The sequence below is a fragment of the Cyrtonyx montezumae genome, unplaced genomic scaffold (assembly GCF_038088225.1).
Source record: "Cyrtonyx montezumae isolate F1298 unplaced genomic scaffold, pur_monq_1.0 scaffold_17, whole genome shotgun sequence".
Taxonomy (NCBI): domain Eukaryota; kingdom Metazoa; phylum Chordata; class Aves; order Galliformes; family Odontophoridae; genus Cyrtonyx; species Cyrtonyx montezumae.
Window position 1 is genome coordinate 14,427,847 of NW_027071903.1, and position 20,792 is coordinate 14,448,638.

The 20,792-nt window shown below is 51.1% G+C and overlaps 3 protein-coding genes and 2 non-coding genes across 5 annotated transcripts; 3 read left to right on the forward strand and 2 right to left on the reverse strand.

The window, feature by feature from the left end:
* The first annotated feature begins 326 nt into the window (after positions 1-326).
* ARL2BP (ADP ribosylation factor like GTPase 2 binding protein) lies at positions 327-5,720 on the forward strand. The gene is made up of 6 exons (XM_065733361.1): positions 327-371; positions 2,130-2,191; positions 3,194-3,300; positions 3,712-3,797; positions 4,649-4,745; positions 5,363-5,720. Exons 1-6 carry the CDS (start codon positions 334-336, stop codon positions 5,441-5,443), a joined length of 471 nt encoding a protein of 156 aa, XP_065589433.1. The 5' UTR covers positions 327-333; the 3' UTR covers positions 5,444-5,720.
* Positions 5,721-8,403: 2,683 nt separating this feature from the next.
* Positions 8,404-10,499, reverse strand: PLLP (plasmolipin). The gene is made up of 4 exons (XM_065734258.1): positions 10,327-10,499; positions 9,510-9,683; positions 8,857-8,976; positions 8,404-8,784 (listed from the first exon to the last, which is right to left on the reverse strand). Exons 1-4 carry the CDS (start codon positions 10,456-10,458, stop codon positions 8,671-8,673), a joined length of 540 nt encoding a protein of 179 aa, XP_065590330.1. The 5' UTR covers positions 10,459-10,499; the 3' UTR covers positions 8,404-8,670.
* Positions 10,500-10,616: 117 nt separating this feature from the next.
* Positions 10,617-10,699, forward strand: TRNAL-CAG (transfer RNA leucine (anticodon CAG)). Its single transcript has one exon. It is a non-coding gene; the product is annotated as a tRNA-Leu (tRNA).
* A 111-nt stretch (positions 10,700-10,810) lies between these two features.
* TRNAL-CAG (transfer RNA leucine (anticodon CAG)) lies at positions 10,811-10,893 on the reverse strand. Its single transcript has one exon. It is a non-coding gene; the product is annotated as a tRNA-Leu (tRNA).
* Positions 10,894-15,018: 4,125 nt separating this feature from the next.
* Positions 15,019-19,697, forward strand: LOC136047205 (mucin-2-like). Its single transcript, XM_065734259.1, has 3 exons — positions 15,019-15,210; positions 17,452-17,578; positions 17,920-19,697. The coding sequence occupies exons 1-3, from the start codon at positions 15,147-15,149 to the stop codon at positions 18,899-18,901; spliced, it is 1,173 nt and encodes a 390-aa protein (XP_065590331.1). The 5' UTR covers positions 15,019-15,146; the 3' UTR covers positions 18,902-19,697.
* The last annotated feature ends 1,095 nt before the right edge of the window (positions 19,698-20,792 follow it).

Sequence of the window (20,792 nt, forward strand, 5' to 3'; positions counted from 1 at the left end):
CCGCGGCCTGCCATGGCGGCGCACGCCTTCTCCCATTGGCTCTTCCCAGTGTGTGGGCGGGACTTCTGGGGCCGCCTCCGCTCTGTGATTGGCTATGGCTGGGCCGGAAGGAAGCGTTTCCCAGGTAACGGCCGGGCCCCGTGGGGGTGGGCGGCGGGGCCGAGGCTTATGTGTGCGTCGGGTGGTCCCTGCGGTCCGTCGTGCTTAATTACCGTAATTGCTTTTCTCTTAACGCCTCACCGTGTATAGTACGTTGTGCCACGTGAAGGAACGAGCTCAGCTAGCTGCGGTACGGCGCGTTGTCACCGATACGGGCCGGAGGGTGATGCAGCCATGGATGCCTCAGAGGAGGAGAACTTTGGTGTAGCTGTGTAAGTATGCTCTTCTCCGCGTCAGATCTTCCGTGAGCTATCTCCTGCTCGCAGTATCTTAACAGGAATTTAATACAAGAGCAAACGTGTGCTGTGCATGTCAGTAGATGCTGCCCTTTGGGAGGATGAGGGCGCAGAGCAGTGCAGGGCCCTGGGAGGGAGAAGCACCCGTTCAGAGTTGAGATGAAGTCCAAACTCCGTGCACTGAGCAGTACCTGACAGCCCTTGCAGTGATAGCGTGAGGGGGGATGGCTTTAAACCATGAGCGGTTTAGAGAGCTCACATCTGTGAGGGCATTGAGCCCTGGCACCCTGAGAGCTGTGGGTGCCCCAGTGCAGGTGCTGAGGGCTGGGCTGTGTGGGGCAGATGTACCTGCTAACACACAGCTTGGGACTGGGTGGGCTTTAAGGTCCCTCCCAGCACAACGATTCTGTGCTTCTCTGACATACACAAATTGTACACAGGTGGATGTTAAGGTGCACCCTCTGCTGCCCTGCCTGCTCTTCACCTAAAGCTTGTGGCAGAAGGAGACGTTTGCCTGTGCCTCTCTTGCTCCATTTGTTTTGTCACGCCCCAAGGACACAAAGGCCCTTGGGCTGCTACAGCAGAGTGGGCTGTGCTGGCCTTGGTGTGCTTAAACCAAAGGTGTTTGGGAGTGTGTGTTTGCTGAGATGTGCAGGTGTGTTGTAGAGAGGAATGTAATCACTGCTGGTTTGGAACAGCTGCAGTTGAGTGATTTGCCTCACAAGCTGAAACTGGTTTAAATTAATAGATAGGAAGTTTCTAAAAGTGGTGGTAGTGTTCACTTGGAGAGAGAGGAAAAAAGGGGAGAAAATGAAATTATCCATAGCAAGGTCTCCTTGCATAGAAGTGCAAAATGAGAAGCTCCGTTGCATGAAGTCAGAAGGGCAATGCTGGAGGAACGCAGTGCTGCTGTCCTGTGTGAGCTCTTCTGGACGAGCTGTGCCCTCTGGTGGAAGTGCATGCTTTGCTCTTCTGAGCTTTAACAGATCACAGAGTCGCTGGAGCATCACCTGGTGATCAGATGCATTATTTCTTCAAATACCTTTATGTTTTTTCTGGTCAGGATGAGCCCTATGGCTGAGCAGTTTAACTGCACTTGGCTTAATTCTAGTGGAGTGTTGTTTGATTGTAGTCTGAAAGAGGTCTGTTCTGCTTAAAAACAGCAGAGTCCTGCCAAAGATTTCTTCTCTGGATGTGTTCAGATCCATAACAGTGCTTAACTTCTGCTTATTATTACAGAAGGACCTTATGAGGCTCTACTTTTTATTTGCAGCAAGCATAAGGAAAAACATCTAAGTTTCTTCAGTGAAATAATAATGTACCTATTGAGTTTAAGTGGTTCCACCAGATCAAGTACTGATCAAGTGTCTAGAGTTCCATGATCACCATGCTGAGTTATGCAGGAAAAAGAGCAGAAGTAACATTTAATTCATGACATAAAAAAAAAAATGCTTAACTTGGTGTTATGGTTATTCTCTTCACATCCTTCTTGCATCAGGACTGGAATTACTTAATAGTAACAGCAGTAAAACAACTTTACATTACTGATGCCTGATGAAAATCCCACACAGCAGTCTCACCGTCAGTCCCATGGAGTATTTTCTAGACACAAATCATCTTTGCTTCAGTTTGCTGGGCTTGTTTGCCTTTGACCTTTTATTAGCGTTTCTTCATTCTGACATTTATTTGTCCTGTGTATTTATGTGTGTATTTACACAATGCCATCTATTTCAGCTCCTCCCCTTCTGATGCAGAGTTTGATGCCGTCGTTGGGTACCTGGAGGACATCATTATGGGTGAGCTCTGCAAGCAGACAAGATAGGTGCTAGAAACACTGCAGGCTGCTCTTGTGGTAGCTGCACGCAGAGCCAGTCTAGCATCTGCCTGCTCATAAAAGCTCTCCTTCCTTTATTCTTACCATCACTGCAGTAAAAGCACATACATGGAAGTATTTTGTACACTGTTTGCAGTCTGCAACGTGGCAGAACTCGTGGGCAGCAAGAGTGTTGAGTGCAGCTGATCTCACACCACGTGAGCATGAGCTCTCAGCTGTGAGGTGTGCCTGTTGAGTTTGGTGGTAACCTGCTTTATTAATTTCCACAAACGGAACAGAAGTCTTCCGTAGCTGACAGTCTTGCTGATACTTCTTATGTGGTTAACAGAATGAATAATGCCAAATAGTATTGTAGCAGAGATATTTGACACGTGGTGTGGTTAGAAAGATGATTGTGATGGAAAGAGACAATCAGAATAAAGGAAAATGCTCACCCACATCCTAGGCTTGTGGTAGGGAACTCCAAAGGAGCAATCTCCAGAAAGAGCTCCTTCTGCAGTGCTGGTCAGCCCTTAAATGAGGTCTGGGAGAGGTGGAGCCAGACTTCTGGTCACACAGGTGCATTGCCTTCACCTGTGCTCCTGCAGCTGACTCAGTGCTCACCTCAGGTGATCCATCAGTGGTTCAGGCCCTGATTCAACAGTTCCCATACGCTTCTCAACCTGAGAAACTCAAGGAAAACAATTCAAACTCTGTTCTGAAGGCAGAGCTGCTGCCAGAACGCAGCGTGATGTGTTGCTGCCTGGTGACGCGCTCCCTCAGCTGGAGCAGGGCTGCTCCCTCTGTCCTCTCACAGATGGACCAGGGGCTGGCCCAGCAGCAGCTGTGCTCCTGGTGTGACTGCCTGCACGTGTGCTGGGCTCGGTGGCTGCCACAGGGAAGCAGAACCAGTGACAGTGGGTTTTCTGTTGTGAAAAGAATGACTCAACTCCTAACTAGATGATGCGTTTTTGTTGTGGTCCAGATGATGACTTCCAGTCCATACAGAGGACTTTTATGGAGAAGCACTACCAGGAGTTTGACGACTCAGAAGAAAACAAGCTCATCTACACTTCTATTTTTAATGAATATGTAAGATACTTTTTCTTATTCCTCACGTGGATTGCTTTTTCATTTTTCTAAGGCCAACGTCAGGTCTTGCATTCCCCCTTTTGTAACATACCTGGTTCACATGGAGCACAGCCAGCATTCAGCATGCTGCCTCTGTGGAGCTCAGCAGGAGGGCTGTTACCTGCAGCCATAGGTTCCTTCTCTTTTGTTTCACCTGAAGGCTTACACCGTGTTCAGCAGAGCATCTGTTTAACTCTGGAGTAGAAATCTAGCCTGTTGCTTCAGTAAATAACACACTAAGTGTGGATAACATCAACCTGAGGAGGATTGTTTTCAGATTTGCATGTGAAGTGCTGTGGGGTGAAGGGGATTACTGGTTGTATTTCCTTTTCTTGGCTTTGATTGATGGGCGTTTGTGTGTTTTCTCTTAAGATCTCCTTAATAGAGAAATACATTGAAGAAAAATTGCTCGATCGGATTCCTGGCTTCAGTATGACAGCTTTCACAATGTCTTTGCAGTAAGTCTGCTGCTTTGCTTTTGTTGAGGGGAGGGAGGGTTGTGTCTCAGTTTTTCTGTCTGGATTTGAATTTAGGTGTTCATAGTTCTCCCTTGAGAAGGAAGTTCTTCCTTTATAATAATAACAGAAGTGTTGCTCTGCTAGTCTGAATTCCTGGAATATTATGCTGAAATAAGTTGGGTTTTTAATCGTTTTCTGCGAAGGCTCCTTGTAAACAAGCAGAACAAACCCACAACCACTCCTACCCCAAGCTTCTTTTGCTTTGAATCTGTTAAACTTTCACACTCCCCACCTTCTGGATGTGTTTTTGTTATGCTTGGTGACTCTGGGAGCTGAGCAGGGGTGCTCCAGGGTCTGAGTTCAAGAGGTCTGGGTCCAGAAAGCTTTGAATTCCCCCTGAGTAGCATTCCCCATGCTTCCAGCAGTGAGGGACTTGTGTGTGCAGGTATGTGCTATCTACTAAAGGCTAATTGAATGGATAGCTCCATTAATAGCTGCTTTTGCAGCTCTCCAAAGGACAACTTATAGTATTTTTCTGCTTTAGAGTAACTGGAGCAAACTCTGGTTGAATGTGAATATGTTCTTTTGACTTGCACATCAGTCTTTGGAAACGGAGCAAAGAAACTGATGTTCCTACAGTTTGTATTTAGATAGATGGTAATATTTTAATGTATATATTATAACGACTGGAAATACTGCCAGCTAATACTTGTCTGAAATTTTGCTTTATGAGAGGCCTGTCACGTTCTTGTTGAAATTTTCTTAGTGTCCTGGTACCTGTTTTGACCTCACGTTTTAACACAAGAATTTAACACACCATTTTCTCATTCCCCAACTTCTTCCCTCTGTAGGCAGCACAAAGATGAAATGGCAGGCGATATATTTGATATGCTCCTCACATTTACTGACTTCCTGGCTTTCAAGGAAATGTTCTTGGATTACAGAGCTGTAAGTATGTCTGGTTGTTTATTCTCATTGGCATGATGGCTGTCATTTTTGTATAGCTCTGCCTGAGAGCACCGAAGGCACTGTCATTATGGTGGGTAGCAGCATTCGTTCACAGGTTATGCAGGAAAAGAACTTAATTGAGTGGCTTTTTAAACTCAGACTCCACCCCTGTAACTTCCTGGGGACAGGTTGAGGAGACAACATGTGTCTCAGCAGCAGGAATAGTTTTCAGCTGGGGGTTCCACTTTGGACACAAACGGTGAAGCCACAGGAGCTGTGTGTCAGCAGTTCCCACACCACACAGTGGTGTCCTCAACCAGAGGTAAGCAGAATGCTGCTGTGAGCTGGGTGTGCAGCTGGCAGTGACAGAGGTGTGAAATCCAGCTTCTGCACGACCTCTTGCTGAGGTTTGGATGTGGAGATGAGAAAACAGATAGAAATAAGAGAAAACAAACACTCTGCTAAGGATTTCACAAGTTTCACAGCAAGCTGTGTGCAATCTCAGGTGCTCAGGTCACATGTAGTTTGATATTGCTTTGACAGACAGGGTATGAATCGCACGTTTCTATTTCAGAGCAGCATTGAGTCAAGGATTTCCTTTTTCTTGACATTTCTAGGAAAAAGAAGGTCGAGGTCTGGATTTAAGCAGTGGATTCGTGGTGACATCACTAAACAAATCATCGGTGTCCTCCTCCTAGGACAGTTGGTGCACTGCTTTCCTCTTCCAGATGAGTGCTCCTGCTTTCATTTGGACATTATAACACCACAGGTCACAAGAATCAAGGTGCTTTTATGTGATGGAAACTCTCAGACTATGCCTTCAGAAACTTGCTGGTATTCAGTGGCCACAGAAGAAGAGAACTTTAGTCCTCCTGGAGTAATTGTATTCTAAATATACAGCATTTGCAGTCCATCCTAACTCTTACAGTTCACTGAGAGGACAATACATAGAACTGTATGTGTTTTTGGGTGGATTTGGCAGGCAGAACTTTAAAAAATCAAGAAGGCAATGTGAGAGGGAGGAGTGTGTCTGTCCAGCTCTCAGGCTGGTGTGAATACATACATGCCTTTTTTTAATCTTTAATCTGATATTACGTGCTACAGCTTTGTAACAGAAGTATATGTTTTCATCTGTAGATATCCTAGCCCGAGGCTGCCTGTCTGCTCTCTGAGGATTGATGTGTTAGTGTGCAAATCTGTCTGCTCGTTGGCTTCAGTCGCTCTCATCCTTAACGTGCAGAGTTTTGATCCCCTTTGGTTCAGGCCCCAGCTGTTCTACGCTGAAAAAGTAAGAGTGAAAAACCCAACGTTGGCCTACGTTTGCTGTAAGCTGGAGGGTATGTTGGGCACAGACCTGTCCACCACCATGTCACTTACTGCTCCAAGTAGTGGGCTGGTCTAAATGGGTGTGTTTGCTCCTAGCAATGTTAGTGAAGCAGCACACGAGTGCTTGTTGTGGGGCTGTGGCCGAAAGCGTGCCACCAAACCCCAGCTGCTTCTGTCTTGGCAGTTGGAATTAACATGTATTTGGAGCCATCGTGACCCTCTGCTGCTCAGACACGTTAATCTGCTCTGTTGGCATGCTCAGGCAACGTGGGAGCAGGCAGACAGGAGCTGCTGGCACCGAGGAGTGCTGAGCACTCCCTGCTGGCACAGCCAGTAGCTGTCACTCATTGAGAACCTGGGCAGAGTGTAAGTACAGCCTGCTTTGCAGGGAGAAAGCATCCGACCAGGACAAACGAGGTGAAATCCTGCTGCTGTTGGCTTCTGCCAGGGTTTGATTTCGGAAATGAAGGAGTTTATTTGAGCAGCAGTGAGAACTCTGAGCCGTGCAGGTTTTGCCCCAGGGACTCCCAGCATGCAGGGGTGGGAAGCAAGCAGAGGCAGTGCTCTGAGGTGGCTGTTGCCAGAAAAAAAGAGAACATTGTAGAGCAGCTCTTATCCTAACAAGATGCTGCTGTGTGCTCCCTTTTGAATCCTGAGGTTAAAAGTGGAGTAATTGAGGCCTTCGGGCTGCCATTAGTACATGGACAGGGGCTCTTTGGTTGGCTTCCTCCCCCTGACTTTTTCAGGACAGCAGTGGGTTTGATGGCATTTTAGAAGAAACCTCGTTGCAATGTTTTAACTGTGAATTGTTGAGCTACGTGAATTCTAACCAACACCAACATTTCCCTCCTTAACTGGAACAAAATCCTTATTCTCCTGTTGCAATTGCTCTAGGTAGTTATGTGAAGAAATGGCAGTGAGAGTGGATAACCAGACAGTTACTTCCCGGAGGGAGCTTGTAGTGTTTTAAGCACAGCCTCGTGCAGTTTGAGTCCACAGGGCACACACAGATTGGGGTGAGTTCATACTGGAATGGGATTTCTTTCTCAGAGTTCACCATTTACCAAAGGCACCGTTGCAGGGAAGTGTGGCTCCCCTCTTCCTGCTGTATGTAGGTCTGTGCTATTTTGCTTTCTTAACCCACAAACTCACCGTTGAGCATTTTCAGATGAATTTACTTTGTTAAATAATTCAAGGAGCGCGTTGACTAGAGTCACTGGTTTGGCTGTGAGGTGGGGATGTTGCTGACCTCTGTATTGTTTGGCTGTGAGCAGCCTCTGTGAGTGTTCATGCTCTTTGTGAGCACCTGGGCGTGCTGATGCCAACTCACAACTAAATTTTGCTGTTGCTCCTTTTTCATTTCAGTTTTACACCTTGAAAACTCGCAGCAAAGCTCCCCTGGTTTGAGTGGAGCTGCCTGCTCTGTTGTGGCTGTGGACAGATGCATCTGTGTCTGGTGTTCCTGCAGTAATTGGTTTCTGTGTGACACGCACAGCCTGGGCTCTGGTTTGGTGCCTTTTCCACCAGGCAGAGGTCTTTTTTTTTTTTTTTTTTAAGAGATTAAATTTCTATACGTGTTGGACTGTGTGCAAGCCTGACTTCGTTTCTTAAAGAGTTCTAACGTTGCCTCCAAAATGTGTGAAGAGGCCAAGTTTCATCTGGATTTTTTGTATGTGTTTATTGAGACTCTTCTCCCATAGTACATGCAGGATCTGTCAGGGTTTGATTCTTGTCCCAGAGAGCAGTGATGCAGTGGCACAGTGCCCACGGAGATGGGGGAATCCATCCCTGGAGGTGTCCCAGAGCTGTGGGGACGTGGCACTGAGGGATGCAGGCAGTGGGGTGGGCTGGGGTTGGACTTGAGGATCTGAGAGGTCTTTTCCAACCTTCATGCTTCTGATGCAGTTTGCCCTCTCCCTTTTCAATTCACGCCTTTCATTAATGCAGTTAAGCTTCCTGAGCTCACCTCTGCAGACAGGTAGTTCAGATGTTACCCACGCAAGTGTGGTGAACTTGCAGAGTAGCTGCCTGTGTGTAAACAGATTAAAACCAGATGAAATAAACTTGTAGCTTGTACACGAAGGATGTGAATGAAAGTGTTGCTGCGAGTAGCTGGGCATCAGTTCTGGCCAATGCCCACCCACTTCCCCAAAAAACAAAAGTTGTATTTGTGGACAGCATTGGTGGTGGAGCAGACAAGACTTGAATGCTGGATTGAGGAAGATTTTTATTTAAAGCATAAAACTCTGCCCTGACCTTAGATCAGTGCAGTGACAGTTTACACTTGGTGTAGCCTTCATCCTCCAGCTCTCCCCCCCCCACCACACCCCCCCCCTGGTGACCAAAGTTAATTGCAATTACTTACAGCACATCGTGAGCACAGACAGCCACGTGGGCCCGGATTAGTGCACGTTAGTACAGGAGTGAGCCCCCTCGGTGAATCTGTTCCACTCTGCACCCTGTGAGGACCTCGGTGAGCCCTCAGCACCTCGCTCTGTGCCATGGGAGCATGACCCGAGAGCACAGCACAGCTTGTGTGTGACTGCAGCACCACGGACACCGCCACTGCTGGTGGCCTGAGGCAGTCTCGGTGGCCTCCTCATGCATGGCTGACTGCCTGGCTGCTGGCTGCATTGCTGCCGAGTCCTTTCCAGGCACGGAAGCTGAAGAAGGTGCCCGCCCCGTAGGTGAGCATCACAAGGCCGGCGAAGAACTGAAAGAGGAGCAGAGGCGTGGGTGAGCAGGCAGCCCCAGCTCAGCTGCAGCCCACGTTGCCTGTACTTACAGAGGCAGCAGCTCTCCTGTTGTAATCCCACTGGCGCCACGAGGTGGGACGCACGGCTGCTGAGCACGTGACGAACGCGGCCACGTACAGCACGGTCGCCACCGCGTTGAAGATCATCAGCTGGAGAGGGCAAAGAGGAGGTGAGGAGATCTGCACTGTGCTCTACACCCAGCAGCCCACCCCTAGAGGCAGTCGTGGAGGGCTCTTCCAAAAGAGAAAGGCTTGAGCAGCAAGGGGTTGGCTCAGGGCTGTCCCCAGCTATGAGAGCACGCTGCCACGGGCAGAGATGACGAGCAGAAAGCTGCCAAACCAGGGGAAGTGGCAGAGTCACTGTCCCTGAAGGTGTTCAAGAAATGTGGAGTTGCAGCACTGAGGGATGTGGTCGGTGGGCACAGTGGGGGTGGGCTGGCGTTGGACTGAGGGATCTGGGAGCTCTTAGCACTTGTGCTTGTTTTCATGGTTCTGTTACCCCAAAGGCACGCGCTTACACCTTTGGGTACAAGAGCTGGGCCGCGTGGAGGTTCCCTAGTCAGCACTGATGCATGAGCTTCTGGCTCTGCAGTCACCCCGCTGGACTGACCCCACATTCCTCCCCTTTTCCCACAGGAAAAGGGCTCAGCCCCTCACCCTGGCAGCAAACCCCATGTACGTACCATGAGGGGCCAGGGGACCACGTAGAACTTCCTTGGGAGCTGCAGGAGGTACATCACAAAGAGCAGTACTGTCACTATCCAGAGGAAGATGGACACAAAGAGCACCCAGCCGTATGCTGCGTGGAGGTGGTAGGTGGTGTCAGCAAGGAGAGCCCACACCAGGAGGCCAAGCACCTGCAGGACAGGCAGGGGGAAGTCTAAATCTCCCTTCCTTTCCCCTTGTCCCATCAGAATGGGCCCTGCTAAAAGAGTCTGTGCCCTTCTTTCTTACAGCCCTCCCCTTTAGATAGCGAAAGGCCGCTCTCGGGCCTCCCCAGAGCCTTTTCCAGGCTGCAAAGTCCCAGCTCTCAGCCTGTCCTCAGTTGAGTCCCTGAGGACTCCACAGCTGCAGCTCTCCAGCTGAGGTCTCACTATCCTCATCCTCATCCCAACGCTGCTGGGGCTGCACCCACGGCTCAACCATGAGCTCAGCCAGGAGCTGCGATGTCTGCGTCCCCCATTGTCACACAGGGGACACAGTGGCCTTTGTCCTGCAGCACACATGCTCCTGCTGCTCAGCTGCTGTTGTTTCAGTCTGGACAATGCCATCTTTTCTTTTGTATCTATTTCTAATCCTCGTTTGGGAGAAATGGGGATAGGGAAAACCCTGGGGTGCTCTGGGCTGCATCCCTTTCCCTCACCCACCCCTTGCGTTGCCCTTCCCGTGCCACAGCCGTGCCCGGGAGCCCAAATCTGGAGCAGAGAGCCCTGCAGATGCCACAGCCTCATCGACCCTCCCCTTACTAGAATCCCGCTCCCGTTCAGCCCCGCTACTCACGGCCTGGGCACCCATCACCCCCCCGAGCGGGGAGCACAGGAAGGCTTCGTCGAGGCGTGGGGGGGGCAAGGCGGCGGCGGCGGCCCCCGGGGAGCTGCTCCGCGTCGCCGCAGCACCGGGCAGCCCCGCCATGCCGCGGGCGCTCGGCTCGGGCCGCCCTCAGCGCTACCGGGCGGGACGGCCCCGAGGAAGTCCCCCCTTCCCCCCCCCATGCCCGGTCCGCCCCGTCGGGGCGGCGCTGCGTGGGATGGATACACCAAGAGAGCGAATGGCGACAGCGCCTGCAGCAGGTCAGGATGGCCGAGCGGTCTAAGGCGCTGCGTTCAGGTCGCAGTCTCCCCTGGAGGCGTGGGTTCGAATCCCACTTCTGACAGCAGTTTTGCGCCGGGCGGCTGCTGCTCTTTTAACACCGCGGAAGGATTAAAAAAATAAATAAATAAAGCAAAGCAGAAAACGAAAAGCCGAGTGCAAAACGTTTGCCGCATGTCAGAAGTGGGATTCGAACCCACGCCTCCAGGGGAGACTGCGACCTGAACGCAGCGCCTTAGACCGCTCGGCCATCCTGACAGCACTGCGCACGGAACTCTCTTTGCTCGGGTCTTTGCTGCTGCGCGCCCGCCCGGCGCAGCTGGGGCCCGGGGCGCTGCGGGGTGCGCGGGCTCCTGGCGTGCCGCTGCCGCCCGCCCCTCTCCCCTCTCTCGGCTGCGGTGCGGCGGGGCAGGACCGCTCTTTCGGAGATGATTACTTCCTCGTTCGTGCCAGCTCTGGGGAGCATTGCCCTGTGGCCTGCAGCTACGTGCAACGTCGGGGGAGCTTTCCATTTCCGAGCAGGAGCCAGAACCTGATCTGCTCAGGCAAGTCCCGGCATCCCTTCCCTTACTGGAAAAGCAGCCTTTGTTTCACTTACGCCATCAAGCCGCGTAGCCCCACAAAGAGCTTTTCTCATCTGCTGGGGATGAGAGACTCTCCTGTTTACAAACATCACGAGTGCATCGCTCTGTGTTTGTTTCTTTGCACGCAGTGTTTTGAACCAACGTTAAACCTCGTTTATTTCTCTTCTCAGCAGTCCCCTGGTGAGGTGGGGCTGCCGTGCGCCCTTTGGGGCGATACGCTGCAGCTTTGGGTACGGGACCGATAGATGTGGGAAGAACGCCGAGCATCAGCACTTTGCACAGCGTGCTGCTACCCGCAATTACTGTCCATCTCAACCGAAGGAGGAACTCGTGGCGTTCAGAGAAACAAAGGCTCGTGTGGTGTTCTCTGCTATTTATAAAAGCGATCTTTTTCCAAGTAAAGCAATTCCTTACAAACACAACCCCTGCGGCGGGAGATGCTTCCCGAAGAGGAGCTGCTCTGCAGAGATGCTGAGTACAGACAGCCCCAGACAGCTGTTCCTCATTTCCTGCTGCTTCCCTTAATGTGAGAGAAGTCAGCTGTGCAGTGCCAAACGCTTTCTGGGTTCAGCTCTCAAACATCACAGTCACGGCTCTGTGTTAGGCGTAGGCTGACGGTATCTCCACAACGAGAGGCAGCCTTTGGCTCTAAGGAACCATTCCCTGAGTTGCCTTAGCACTTAGAGGTGAGGTTGTGGGCTTGGTTCTGGACTGCTCTGGGCCATACCACCCAGTGCTGTGACAGTATCAGAAAAATCGCTGTGTTCCCACTCTCTCTTTCCAGCAAGCTTCTAAGGACATAGACGGAGAACCCGGCCCCACGAACTGCAAAGGATGTTGTTGATACCTGCCTCCAGAGGTGCTGGCCTCCCTGCTCTGGTTCAACCTGGAAGAGCTCTTGTGGAGGTGTTGGGAGCACCTGGATGGATGGTGCAGTGGAAATCATCACCTGATGAGCACTGGGCTCTCTCCCAGGTTGCATACGGCCTTTCAGCTCTCCCTGGCTTTTCTCTTCTCCAGTTCCACCTGATTTCCAGGAAACCAAATCTGTGACAGCAGTGGATAGTACCAAGGGTAGCCAAGGAGCCCGAGTTTCCAATGTGAAAGCCTGAAGGAAAAGGGCAGTGTTCGTCAAGCATTTCCTGTTTGTTTTGGACCAACGTTGGTTCTTTTTGCATGTTGTTTTGCATATAACTGCTGTAGGGTTGCAGTGCTTCGTGTGCTCATGGTAAATTCCCCGTGTGACTCATAGCTCCCATTGGCTGTGAGAGCCTGGGGCCTCGCACGGCTCAGCACTTGCCCGTGAACAACACAGGCAGAGCTGCAGTGGGTGGTGAGTGAGCGGTGGGGACACTGTGCTCCATCCCTCGGTCTGTGCTCAGCAGCAGAATCACAGACGTTGTTTGTTTGTGGCTTTTCCTTGGCCGCGTTTCAGATCAGATTAAGGATCCTCCTCCTTTTCTCCAAGACGAATGGCCCTGACAGCACCTTTGGGTGCTCCAGCTCGCTGCTTTGTAGCCTTGTGCAGCACGGACCTGTGGTGCCGGCCCCAGCTGGCGCCTTACAGATGCTGTTTGCAGAAGGCTGTTATCAGCTGTGCTATGGGCAATCACGTCAGTCCACGTAGCCCGTGTCCCACATGAGGTCGGGATCCGGTTCTCCTTTTTTTCTTCTGCCTTTGTAGTCATAAGGAGCAAGGAACAAATGAACAAGGGTCACCTCCCTCGTGCTGCTGGCCACCCTCGATGCACCCCAGGATGCCATTGGCTTTCTCGGCCACAGAGGCACGCTGCTGGCTCATGGTCACCTGGACACCCAGGTCCTTCTCTGCAGAGCTCCTTTTGAGCTGATTACCCCCTCACCTGCACTGATGCGTGTGGTTATTCCTCTGTTTCAGGATGGGCAGTAGGAAAAACTTCTTGGGAGAGCAGTGAGGCACTGGCATGGCTGCTCAGACTGGGGGGAGAGCTGCTGTGCCTGGGGGTGCTCAGGAACCATGTGGATGTGGCACCAAGGGATGTGGTGTAGCAGCAATATTGGTGGTAGGTGGATGGTTGGACTCGAAGCTCTTAGAGGTCTATTTCCGACCTTGATGACTGTATGAGTCTCTGCCCCCCCCCCCCCCCCCCAGGTGCAGGACCCTCTGCCTGCTCGCAGTGAACCCCATCAGGTTCCTCTCTCCGCCTCACCGGCCTGTCCTGCTCTTGCTGGATGCAAGATCACCAGCAAACATGCTGAAGGCGTTCTGCAACCCTTCCTGGGTGCTCTGCGTGCTAGGGGTGACCCGAGGAAATCTCCTCCAACCACCCTAAGGAAGATATGGCTGCAATGAACCGCAGCTGGCACTGGAAAGACGTGATGTTCCCACTGGGCTTTCTTTCCCCTCAGTCCTGGTCTGCTTGTTTTCACATCCGTTATGTTTTTGTGGTGCAGCTGCTCAGATCTGCCCTTGGTTTTCATGGAAACTGCGTTTTCTGGAAGCTGCCCATATGTAGTTTGTGGGATCGTGCTCTATTGCTTGAGCACTGCAGCCCACTCCCACAGCTGGGCGCTGCCCACGCTGCACATCTACTTGCTGTTGCCATAAACGAAAAGAAAATGAAAACAAGTGAAGGCAATCAAAGTTGGATGGTGTGTTTAGGAAGCGGGCAGGGAGTGAGGACGGCTAGCCCAGGTCTGGCTCAGCCTATGAGTGCCCGGTGGAGCCCTTCTCAGTTTTACCCACAGCAGCAAAGCAGCTCAGGCGATGTCATTTCCCGGAATAGGTTTTCCCTTAAGGCTGAGAAAACACAGCTAGGAGCAGGAACCTGACAAACAGGGCACGATCCACCCCGCCTGCTCCAGATGAAACCGAGAGATTAAATTGAATGTGCATACACCTACAATACACTTGTCCATTACAATATAAACAAGGCTAATTTGGGAGGCTGGATTTTCTCACAGAAAGCTTTAACAATTCTTTCTTTGGAAACTATGATTTTACTCTGTTCCAGACTAAAATCCTTAACTGAAAAGACTGGAATTTCCCACCACGGGGAGCCACACCACCAGCAGCTCTGAGAAACCTTGGGAAAGGACTTTTTTAAGAGCCACACTGTCTCAATCATAATCTTATCTTCATTTTTCAGCTTGTGAGTTTGCAGGGGAAAAATAATCGTTTCGTATTCATCTGGGATTTGACACAAAGAAATGGTGCAGGATATGAGCACGGTGCTGGCATATCCACAGGTGCTGGGAAGCCCCTGGCCACTCCTGTTGCCTGCAGACCCCTACGGCTGGTAGCTCGCCCTGTACCAAAGCCGAGAGCTGTTTTGACAAACAGATGACAGGCAGCATGCCCTGGAGCAAGCGGTCCTTGGGGAGGGCACTGCCTCTCTGCTACAGCTCGGGCTGTGGCTGTGCTCCCATCTCCCAGGAGGCAGCCCGGCTCATCAGATTAGCTGATGAATCGTGAAAGCAATTAGCAACGCCTCACTTTTTGGCCCAACAACTAACACTACTGTTCTTAAGTGGCTTCCCGGAAAGGAAGGGGACTGCTGCTTTTGCCTTATTGAGTTACGTGAGCTTTGTGTGTACTGGGGAGCTGTGGGCTGAAGGTGGATTGAGCTTTACGAGCCTACGGGCAATGGGTGAGAGACGTGGAGCAGCCAGCTCTGCTCCTTGAGCCCTTGCTAAGGAGTTGGGACAGCTACGAGAAGCCATCGTCACCACACCAGGGGAATTCCAGCAGCACAAGCAGTTTTCTTTCCCACTTTGTCTCTCTCCGCCTCCTCCTGTCGTCACAGGAATCCTGTCAAGGCTTCATACTCCCGGAATGAGCTGCCGCAGCTGCATTGCTCCGGAGGATGCTGTAGGCAGCCAGGAGTGAAAATCACCACCCGACGTCCTTCTCCGTGCACCCTTCCTGCTGCTGACCACGGGAACGTGATGGTTGCTTCTCTCCAAATCCTCTTTCCACTGATGGTTTTGTCCCTGGCAACGATGGCTGGAGGTGAGAGCTCTGGGTCCAACCCTTGGGCTCCCCATGAGAGCTGTGAGGGGTCTGTGGTGTCATGCAGGGGTCTGTGGCTCCATGCAAGGGATTATGCGAGGGAGTGGAGTAGCTGAATGTTTGTGCACGGGGCTAGAGGGTTGTGCACGACAGAGAAGTCGGTGCTGGATCAGGTTACAGGCATGAAGGGACCTCACGCCTTCCTTGGCATGGGAAATCCTTCTGCAGGAACAGGCTGGGTAGGAATCCATGGGGGAGCCTACAGCTCTCACCCTTGCAGCAGGGAACTCCATGTGGCCCTGCTGATGGCTTTAGTCACTTCTGAGGGCGGCTGGGGAGTGCCAGGGGCTTTCTGATGGTCCATTTTAAAGGGTAGCACAGAGCCCCGGGGACGTGCTGTTGGGGCAGCATCCTGCCTGAGGATGGTGGTCTGTCAGTCTGTCTGTCTGCCTGCACCGCCCGTTGGGATGCTCATGTGTGCATGGCGTGCTGACACGGGTTGGAAGCACTCCCGTTTGCCATGTGAAGATGCCAGCGTGCTGTGGGGTGTTGGAGGACCGAGGGGAGACAGGCACGGTTTTCCCTGGGTTGTTCTCAGCGTAAGCTGTCTACGTGCAGAGTGGTGATTGCTGTACAAACAGAGCAGGGCGGATTGCTGGGCAGCTTCTCAGCAATGCCAGCAGAACTGGACTTTGCCCAGGTCAAAGGGATGATAGTGGAAAGGGGCAGAGCCCTTATTGAGGTGTGTGCCCTGCTGGAAGGAACAAGGGCAGCCAGGAGAGCAGCTGGGCACGGAGCTTCTTCCTCTCCTCGCCCCTTCAGGCAGGTACTCCAAGACTGACTCAGGTCAGAAGTGGAAAATCAGTGTTCACTTAGGGATGGATTGGACCCTCATGCATCATCCTTTGGGATGGAGAGTCACCAGCCCTGGAGGTGTCCCAGAGCCGTGGGGATGTGGCACTGAGGGACACGGGCAGTGGGCACAGTGGGGGTGGGATCAGACTTAGGGAGCTGAGAGGTCTTTTCCAGCCTTCGTGATTCATTATATGGAGGTCTGAAAGCAGAAGCCAGCAGCAGTGTGTGCCACGGGTAATGAGAGTTAATTGGGAAGTTGGTCATTCCTGCGTGCTCAGGGAGCAGGTATTCTCGACCTTTAAAGTGCCACAGAAGATGTTACAGGCTGAATGAAGGGCTTTGCTTTAGCACTGTGGAGGTGTAGAGGTTGAAATGGAGTGTTTGCTCATGGTTTCTTTGCAACCAGAAGAGCTGGGGCCGTTCCTGGTGCAGTGCTTGTTTTCACACCCGGTGCCTGGGTCGTTCCCAACTGAACTTCACTAAATTTACCAAACCCGTTGGAAATCCAGGATGATATTTTGTAGAGACTGTGTGGGCTGAACTGGACTCTGGCTCCCCTCTTCAGAGGGGCCTTGGATAAATCAGGATCTATGTTTCTAAGCCTGGTTCCCCCATGAGAGCAGAAACATCTCACTGCGTTGTGCAACCTCCGCTCACTTGGCAGGCGCCTGGTCTGGTAGGGCTGCATTCTCCCTGGTGGTATCCCTGCCTTCATCCCTATGTCAGACAAGGGGAGGATGTCTGTACACTTGGCCAAATAGAGAGCAGATGTTTGGTGAAAGTGCTGTGGCTTTGAAGCTGGGCTGCTGGGACAGTATCCCCGCACAATAAAGGCTGAGGGAGCAACGTGGCTTTGTCAAAGCATTCTTTCTCTGCAGCTTTTCTTTAAAGCATCGTTCAGAGATGCAGGATGCTTGCTATGAGGGGAAGCCCTGCAGTGGAAAGAAATATGAGTAATCCAGATAAGTAGAGAACAATCATCTTGCCCTCTGACCTGCACCGAGAGCCTCTTAGTGATAGAGCAGGGGTGGAGAACTGCATCTCCTGGGCACCAAATGTGCTCCTGTCTCTTTCACCAAAGGGGAAGGGTCCCATTGATCCCCAGCCCTGTGCTTGTGTATCCTACAAGGCAGGCTGCAGTGGTGTTCCAAGAGCCTCACAATTTGGACAGTGCTTTTTTCTTTTTTTTTTCCTTTATTCCCTAGGTGTGGTATGACCAAACAATCGTGGCTTTTATGGCATTTGTTCTTGTAGATATGCCTCGTTTTATCACGGGTTGGAAACTTCCACAGCAAGATTTGGACTCTTTTTTCCTAGAGAGGGAGAAAAAACAATCCAAGCCAGTGTTTACTGCCAGTGTTTAATATGTTGAATGTTTTATTTCAGGGCAACCCAAAGCACATCTGAAGTGTTCCCAAGGGTGTACCTCTTTCCACCGTAAAATAGATGTGAGCCGGATAAAGAGCTACCGCTGGACTGAACCCCAGTGCACCAGGAGAGACCCAGCCATCATGTAAGCAGCCTCTGTCCCCTTCCCTCGATGTATTCCCTCCCCAACTGAGTAAACATACACACTGCTGTCAGATATCCTTGCCTGGGGGCAAGGAGCTGCTGGAAACGGAGCCGATGCTGACATTGATTTAAAGGAAGCCCTTCACCTCTGAGTCGTGTTCAGCTTTCACTGATCTGAGGCAGCTGCCCTTCCCAAAAATAATCCGTCCAGCCGGATGGTGGGGGCTAAAGAGAGCCAGCATTTCTCAGCATTCCTGCCCCAAATTCCTTCTGTATCACCCCGACAACCTAAGGCACTCTTTTCCTTACCTAGTGACTGATCTCTTTTTATTTCCATTGCAGATTTACTACTAAGAGGCTCCTAGAAATTTGTGCAAATCCAGAAGAACCATGGGTGATGGAGATCATGCAGAAGCTGGACCAGAAAAAGGCCTTGGCAGCATCCCTGCTTCCACAGGCTGCCACTTCCACTGCAGCACTGGAGCCAGAAGAGCAGGGCGTTTTCCACAAACACACTGGTCTTCAAGTACCCACTCCACCTCAAGCCACTGCCATTTCAGAAGCAGACAGAGAATCCTTATCATCTCCTGTGCTTTCAACGACAGCCGTTGGCCGGCCCAGCCCATACCCTACAGCTCCTGCACGTGGCTCTGACAGCACAGAAGAAACTGTAGGATTTGCTACAACTGCTGCGGGTGATGTCCAAGATGCAATTTCTACCTCAAATTCGGACCCCACATCCATTTCCAAAGGACTGGACCGTCCTGGTCTTCCCACAAATGACCCCCTGAGCCCAGTAAGTGCAAGCGGTGGCACATCAGGCCCTGCTTTGAGTTTTAGTTCAGCTCTTCCCTCCACCCTAAGCAGCGCACAGGTTAGCACAGTCCCATCCACACCAGATGCTCCAGTTCCTACTCAGAATCCCTCAGCCGACATAAGTGAAGGTCCTTCTGTCCATGCCAACAAAAATTTCAGTTCTTCTGCATTTGGTACTGGGACATTTGATCATTTATTGCCCTTAGGGAAGAAAGATCCTCCAGATTCGTTAGTTTTCACCAGTCAGATGTTCTCAGGCCAAGCCAGTGTGCAGGCCACAAGGAGCCCAGGCAACCTGCCTGCACCCAGCCTCTCTCATGGATCTCAGGCTCACTTTGTCCTCCCTGTCACCCTGGCAGGTGGCCTGATTGCTTGCAGTGTTGCTGCTGTATGGCTATATACAAAATTCGGGATCAGACCAGAAACAAAATCAAGAGAAATGGTCCAAGGCTTGCTCTACCAGAAGGATGGACACCATGACAATGTCTATCCAATGGAAGTGATCTGAGTGCTGTATGGCATGGGCCGTTTTGGCCTAGAACGTGTGTGCTGCTGCAGGAAAGCTAAGCTTATGCTGGACTGGTGACCAGTGCAAAGCAGCTCATAAGAAAGCTGATTATTTTTTCAGAGCAGAGTGTCAAAAAAAAACAAAACAAAACCATAAGTTCTCATTGGCCAATGGCAATATTTTAGGAATATATGGGATGTTCCTGTCTCTGGCACTGTTACGTAGAAAGGATGGGGGCTGCTTGCCAAGCGGTGGGCAGGAGCGAATGTTGGGGATTTTTCCACATTTCACCATCATCCAGCTGAGAAGTTATGCACCCACCCACTCACCCCCTCTGCTGGGACTTGGGCTCTGCCACCGTGAGCAGTCCTAACAGCAAACCATCAGGTCTGCACTCAGAAACTTCCACTTGCTTCTTTCTTTGCACCTCAGTTCGCTGCTCTGTCAGACCTAAACTAATGCTGGCAGTAAGCTGGGTGCTGGCCATCCTTGGGCTGGTTAAACACTCCATTTAATTGGGTATTTAATGGCTAGAGCCAGCAGAGGTCATCCAGCTTTCAGACAGATTTTATATATACCTGTATATATCAGCAGGCTATGCAAGTTCCATTACAGTACCAAAGAATAGTGGGTTTTTTTAACCTAAATTGGTTCTCGTTTTCACACATCTAGGCACTGCTGTATGTAAGCTTTACCTTTTACCCATGGTCAGCTCCTGAAAGCCCTCATTTAACTTCTACTCCAGTATGACTTTCGTCTGAGTATGTAAAGGTCTTCACAGCAATATGCTTTGCAGGTAGAGCTACATACCCAAGGCTCATAGTTGAGGTTACACATCAAAGATCCTCCTCCAACCACTCTCAGTGGAGCAGACCCCAAACTATCAATAGAAAAGGAAAAACATAGTCAGCAAGATAATCAAAGCCAAAACGATGAGCCAGGCATGAAAGCCAGCTAGAGGAAGGCTGGTCTGTCGGATCCATCAGTTGCTATCGGGACATCCACGCAGCCCTGGAGGTGGAAGGATGACTGCAGTGATGTTTTCTGCCATCACTCAGCCTCTTGTTTCTTGGCTTGGGACAGATCCACCCCGGGCTTTGCAGGTATGGAAGAAAGGATTGATTTTAAGTGGGAATCTGGGGTGTAACCCACCTGTGCTCAGTGTGGTGTACTATAGCTTTTTTATATGAAATATTAGAAATAACTATTTTTGTAGTAAAGTTTTGCAGCTGTGTGATTGCACGTCACCTGCTGTCCTTGCTAGTGGAGCATCAGAGAGTGTGTAAAGTGATGTGAACACTGGAAAACACTGCACTGTTACTCTGTTGTCTTGCTGGGCTCGGCTGGCTTGTTCACGTCAGTGGGAGCAGAGCCCCACGCAGGTCCAGGCACTACAGCAAACGAAGTTGGCTAATGCTTTACCATAGCTTTCCTCCTTCCAGACCAGCTGTGTTCATCCCAACCCTGCTCCTTGCCCAGGGCACAGTGCTGGCACCCAACCCGTGGGCTGAGGCTGTGACAGGGGCAGTTCCCAACGCACGGCAGGGTGGGAGCTGCTTGTGGAGATGGGCTCCACGAGGGATCCTTTTGTTCTAGAGTGCAGTGACTACTGTCAGCTCCAATTTGTGTATTGAGTCTATGTGAATGTGTGTGAATAGGATTTATACTGTATTTTTGTAGTAGTAATGATAATAAAGTTCTTACGTAAAAAAACATTGTCCTTGGGAGCTCAGACCAGGGTTGGCTTGGTTGTCCCCTGGGCCACGGCTGCTCCTGCATCCTCTCTTGTGCTTGCTCCCCTCCTGCATCCTGCCCCACTCGGCTGCACCACCAGCATGGGGAAGCTGGCAACATCCACCAGAACTTCCCCTGATGAATCACCGGACCTGGA

Coding starts and splice junctions, on each gene's coding strand:
- ARL2BP (XM_065733361.1), top strand. CDS start 334: ATGGATGCCTCAGAGGAGGAGAACTTTGGTGTAGCTGT. Junction 3,301..3,711: donor CTTCTATTTTTAATGAATAT/GTAAGATACTTT, acceptor TTTTCTCTTAAG/ATCTCCTTAATAGAGAAATA. Junction 3,798..4,648: donor GCTTTCACAATGTCTTTGCA/GTAAGTCTGCTG, acceptor TTCCCTCTGTAG/GCAGCACAAAGATGAAATGG.
- LOC136047205 (XM_065734259.1), top strand. CDS start 15,147: ATGGTTGCTTCTCTCCAAATCCTCTTTCCACTGATGGTTTTGTCCCTG. Junction 15,211..17,451: donor CCTGGCAACGATGGCTGGAG/GTGAGAGCTCTG, acceptor GTTTTATTTCAG/GGCAACCCAAAGCACATCTG. Junction 17,579..17,919: donor AGGAGAGACCCAGCCATCAT/GTAAGCAGCCTC, acceptor TTTCCATTGCAG/ATTTACTACTAAGAGGCTCC.
- PLLP (XM_065734258.1), bottom strand. CDS start 10,458: ATGGCGGGGCTGCCCGGTGCTGCGGCGACGCGGAGCAGCTCCCCGGGG. Junction 9,684..10,326: donor GGGTGATGGGTGCCCAGGCC/GTGAGTAGCGGG, acceptor CCTGTCCTGCAG/GTGCTTGGCCTCCTGGTGTG. Junction 8,785..8,856: donor ACAGGAGAGCTGCTGCCTCT/GTAAGTACAGGC, acceptor CTCCTCTTTCAG/TTCTTCGCCGGCCTTGTGAT.